This window comes from Numida meleagris, chromosome 1 (assembly GCF_002078875.1).
Source record: "Numida meleagris isolate 19003 breed g44 Domestic line chromosome 1, NumMel1.0, whole genome shotgun sequence".
In the NCBI taxonomy this organism is placed as follows: Eukaryota; Metazoa; Chordata; class Aves; order Galliformes; family Numididae; genus Numida; species Numida meleagris.
The window spans coordinates 137,905,209-137,910,434 of NC_034409.1; the positions used below are offsets into that span (position 1 = coordinate 137,905,209).

The following is a 5,226-nucleotide window of genomic DNA, read 5'->3' on the forward strand; positions in this document are numbered from 1 at the left end:
CATATTGATGCTGTGTGTGGTATTTGGCCAGGACCGGGTTTAGGTTCCTTTCGTGCAAGAACAATACAAAAAGGGGTTGCCGGAGCTCGGTAACAAATGGTGCCGAAACCCGGGACCCATGTTGTGTTGGTTTGCACGGGTGCTAGGCTGGCACCATAACCTGCAGCGGGGAAGCGCTTGCAGAAGGCCCGGGGTCTTGAGCCTTACTGGCACAAGAGAGAGGGTGAGTCTCGTGAGACATATCGGCAGGGAAGACGCCACAACTCCAGCCATGGAACAAGTTATTAAGGTATTGCTTTCGTTTTGCAAAGTTTATTGCGGGAAGAATTCTCCTTCTGAGAAGGAAATTGCTGCGGTGCTTTCTCGTTTAGAACGAGAGGACATGATAAAGACCCCACGTGATATACTTAATTATCAAAAGTGGGATGCCTTTACCATGGCTCTTGCTCAAAGAGCCATGTCGGTTAGGAAGTCTGCTGAGTTAAAGACCTGGGGATTAATCCTCGGCGCTTTAAAAGCTGCCAGAGAGGAAAAGCAGTTTTCCGATACCGTGCGTGTGCTCCTCAGTCTTGGGCAGGATCCAGGAAATTCCTTTGGGGATTCCTTGGATCCGGGAGGCCCTAGTAGGCCGGGAGAAAGTGTCTCTTGCAGGAATCCAAAGGACGGTTTGTCGGTACAAGAGGCGCCGCCGCTGCCGTTCATCGATTCCTGTGATGCGGCTCGGGTCGAGCAGTCGCAGGCCTCGGCCCCGGCGCCGCTGCCACCGCAGCCGGCCCCGGCCCCGGTGTTGCCACCGGCAACGGCTTCGGCTCGGCCGCTGGCTCCAGTCCCGGCGCGGCTGCCGGCCACGGACTTGCTGCAGGCGCCGGTTCCAGCTTTGCCACAGGTTCGGGCTCCGTTCCTGGCCCCAAGGAGAGCAGATCCCCCCCACAGCGCCGCGGCCAAGATGGCGCCGGCCACGCCGCTCGCTTCGGGCGCCACCCACCAGATGCCAATCACCGCTGAGGAATGCGAAGGGGGCGTGTTGCAACACCCACCGTCGTCTTCGCCAATCATCGCGCGAGAGACTCTCGAGACTCCTCCTCTGTATCCGCCTCCTTATCCGCGTCAATCATTGTATCCTTCATTGGATGATGTTTCAAGGGCGGAGATCAGAGAAGGTTGTATCCACCCCCCAAGGGGCGGTCCGTCCGCGCCCCTTGGTCCGCCCGAAGGAGGGGTTACATCGGGAAAGCCAGTGATGCAAGGGGGCGGGATCGATGGGCGTGCACGGATCGAGGGGGGAGGAGAGAGTGGGCGTATTCAAGGCGGGTCCAGTGGGCGTGTTCGGATTGCTGATTGGGCCAAGATAGCAGAAACATTAGATGAGAAGTGCCTATCAGAGGTGGTTCATGCGTTTCCGGTTGCAGTGCAAGATGACGGGGAAGCGAGATGGGTTCCGCTGGATGCGAAAGGAGTGGCGCGGTTGGTGGATGCTGTGGAGAAGAAGGGGCTAAGATCGCCTCTTACTTTAAATGCCCTGGAATCTCTAACAGCACCGGGACCGTTGCTCCCACATGATATTGAAAATCTTATGCGCATGATTCTTGAGCCAGTGCAATACACCCTCTGGAAGGAGGAGTGGAGCACTCAGCTCAAGACGGTGCTGGCAGCAGCGGAAAATGATCTGCTTCACCCTGCATTTGGCAGTAATTTACACAGGCTCATGGGTACCGCTCCAGGAATGTGCGGAACTCCCCACGGTCAGCTTGCATTGCTGCGACCGGGTGAAGTGCTAGTAACTTCTGAAGCAGCTCTTGCTGCGTTCAGGAAGTTTGCTCGCACTGCAGCCCCTGCGAGCCCATGGACAGAGATAGAGCAGGGCCCAAATGAATCATTTCAGGACTTTGCTAACAGATTGATGAGAGCCGTGGAAGGCTCGGACCTGCCTAGGGCGGTGCATAATCCAGTGATTGTGGACTGCCTTAAGCAGAAGTCTGCACCTCTGACGAATGAAGGGCTTGCAGCTTCGACTGAGCAGGACCTACAAGCGCTTGAGACACGAGTGATTGCTACCCTTACCACCACAAGGTTTAGGGTTTCAGAGCAGAAGATTCAGAGAGGCCCAGGAGTAGAATACTTAGGATACAAGTATGGGCCTGATTTGGTCCGACCTGCAGGCCTTAACATACAGTTGAAGGTCAGCACTTTATGGGATGTTCAGAAGTTGGTAGGGGCTATCCAATGGGTTCGGGGTGCCTTGGGTATCCCTCCACGACTAATGAAGCCCTTTTATGATCAGTTGAAGGGATCGAACCCTAAGGAGCCCAGAGAATTTACTCCAGAAATGGCTGCAGCTTGGGAAGAAATTATGTGCACCTGTCTAGAAAGTTCGCTCTCACGATTTGATTCGGCTCGGAATTTAGAGCTGGCTGTCTGTCGATATGAAGCAGGAGCTGCTGCAGTTTTGGGTCATTCCCTTAGTGCAAAGCCACAACCATTGTGGTGGCTGTTTTCCACTCAGCTCACTCGTGCCTATACTTCTTGGCTAGAGATTCTTGCGATGCTTCTTAGGAAGTCTCGCTTGCTTTCTGTGAGGGCTCTGGCGAAAGAGCCAGAAGTAATATATTTGCAGAAGGCCTTTCGTGATGCCTCGCCACTCCCTGAGACCCTTCTTGCAGGATTGCAAGGTTGGGGAGGGGAAATAGTATATTCAGACTCGCTCTCCATTTTTGAATTGGCTAGACCTCTCAAGGTTTCTCTTCGGTCTCGTGTTCTAACTTCTTCGATAGAGGGGCCTACGCTGTTTACAGATGCATCTTCAGCCACCTGCCAAGGGGCAGTGGTTTGGCAGGATATAAGCAATGCTTGGAAATCTGCAGTTTTTATGGATCAGACAGTTAGTGTGCAGATGCTTGAGGTAAGGGCGGTCGCATTAGCGATGCGTCTCTTTCATGATACTCCTTGTAACATTGTTACCGATTCAGCTTTTGCAGCTAGGCTGCTGGTCCGTATGGGACAGGAAGGGCAGCCGAGTTCGGAAGCAGCAGGTTTCTTAGAGGAAGCCTTGGCTCGTCGTGAGGCTGCTGTAGCAGTTCTGCATGTTCGAAGTCATTCGGATGTGCCAGGCTTTTTTACCACCGGGAATGCTATGGCAGACAAAGTAGCTAGCACGCTTGTTTTTACACTGCGAGAAGCTCGCGACCTTCATTCCACTCTTCATGTAGGAGCTCGTGCTCTGGCTAGAGCATGCTCTATCCCTTTGTCAGTAGCTAGGGATGTGGTTCACACATGCCCTCACTGTAATTCAGCACCTACAATAAGTGCGGGGGTTAATCCTCGTGGTCTCAAACCTTTACAGGTTTGGCAGACAGATTTCACTTGGGAACAGCGTTTTTCTCCTCGGGCTTGGCTTGCAGTTACGATAGATACTTCCTCCTCTGTTATTGTGGCCACACAACATGCGAAGTCCAATTCAAAAGCAGCGCAATGTCATTGGGCAGCTGCTATTGCAGTCATGGGTCTGCCTAGTCAAATTAAAACGGACAAGGGTTCTTGCTTCACATCGCGATCAACACAAGATTGGCTAGCCTTGTGGGGAATTTCTCATACAACAGGCATCCCTGGTAACTCTCAAGGACAAGCCATAGTGGAACGTGCTAATAGCCTCCTTAAGGAAAAGATACGTGTCCTTGGGGAGGGGGAAGGATATATGGGGAATATCCCTGTCAGTAGACAAGCCGAGATACTAGCAAAGGCTCTTTATGCGCTCAATCACTTCGAGCGTGGTGACAACAGGAGAACGCCTGTGCAAAAGCATTGGCAGTCTAAGGTCTTAAGTGAAGGACCTTCGGTTAAAGTGAAACGGGATGATGGCACATGGGAGCCAGGCTGGATGATCTTGGTTTGGGGCAGAGGATATGCAGCAGTTAAACACAGAGACTCTGGGAAAATTATTTGGGTGCCATCACGAAAGGTAAAGCCGGATGTCAGTGAGACATCTGACAGCAAATATGTGGAAAACGAAGGGATTAATCAGGATTTGAGTGTTTTGTTTGCAGGAGTTGCCCCCGGAGAAGTTGAGGCCGTAACTTGAGAAGCCTGGAGAAACAGGGAAAGGAGAAGTGAGACGCAGAAGTTGTTCCTGTAAACACGTTACGGGATGTTTGTAGCATCTCTATTCTTGGTGTTGTTTTGATTGGTCTGCAGGTCAGCCAATCAGATCAATGTCAAGATGTTGAGTTGATGTAATGTTAGAAGGTTTGAATAGTGTGTAATGTGTGTTTTGTAGAATAGAGTATCTATAGATCTCTATTGGCATTAGGCCATGGAGGTCAAGACTTGAGCCTTTCATTTGCAGGATTTGTGAGGGGAAGATTCAAGTCCTGAAGTTCTAGCCGGGAGAAGATCTCGACTAGGATTTCTTCGAGAATCATCCTTTGAAGTGACCATCTGTGCCACCTGGATCAGCATTTTGTGTGGCACGGAAAACGAGCAAGGTGGCTTGACTACTCGGAGTATCTTGTCATCTACATGGAGTCCATTTGCAGAAAGTGGCTCGAAAGTCAATTGCTCCAGCCCTGCTAAGAGTTGGTGACCGGGATTTTATTGAGGGCTGTCGTCGTTATCTTGAAAAAAGCTATTCCATAAGCTTTATTATGGAAGGCTCTTTACACACAATGTATAGATTAGGGATTGTAGGTTTAGAGTGCGTTTTCGCTGCTAAACTCTGCTTTGTCGTAGTTTAGAGGTCCAAGACCTGGGTTTGTATGGAAGCTTAGAGAATTAGGTATAGCATCCTTAGCGTTATGCATGCCTTGCTTTGTAGGCGAACGTGATAACCGCTACCCTACAGCTACAGAAATTATGTTTATAGCGTGTGAAGGTATGGAAATTTAATTAGCCTAGAACGCAGCCATAGGCTGTGTAAGTTTTAGGATAGTAATAGGCATTCATATTATGTATGCGTGTGTGTTATAGAGTTTTAACAATAAATAGCCTAGGTTAGGGATAAGGTTAGGGATAAGATCCTTGCGGTCGTGTTTGCGGTCACGTTGTTACGGGATAAAATCTCATTGTTTATGGGGAGGGGGAGATGTTGTAGTAGGCGTGTCATGGACCTCGGTTTGTAATGCGGAAAGGCCCTTCCCCATAAGCCTGTTATTGGTTTGCCTGAGAGGCTGAGCCTGTGTCGTGGACACAGGGGATTGGGCTTCTTAGGAGCACAACAACTCCGTGTATGGCCTG

The 5,226-nt window shown here is 50.7% G+C and overlaps 1 protein-coding gene across 1 annotated transcript; it reads left to right on the top strand.

The window, feature by feature from the left end:
- On the top strand, positions 119–5,218 carry LOC110401160. The gene has a single exon (XM_021401954.1). It carries the CDS (start codon positions 119–121, stop codon positions 4,073–4,075), a length of 3,957 nt encoding a protein of 1,318 aa, XP_021257629.1. The 3' UTR covers positions 4,076–5,218.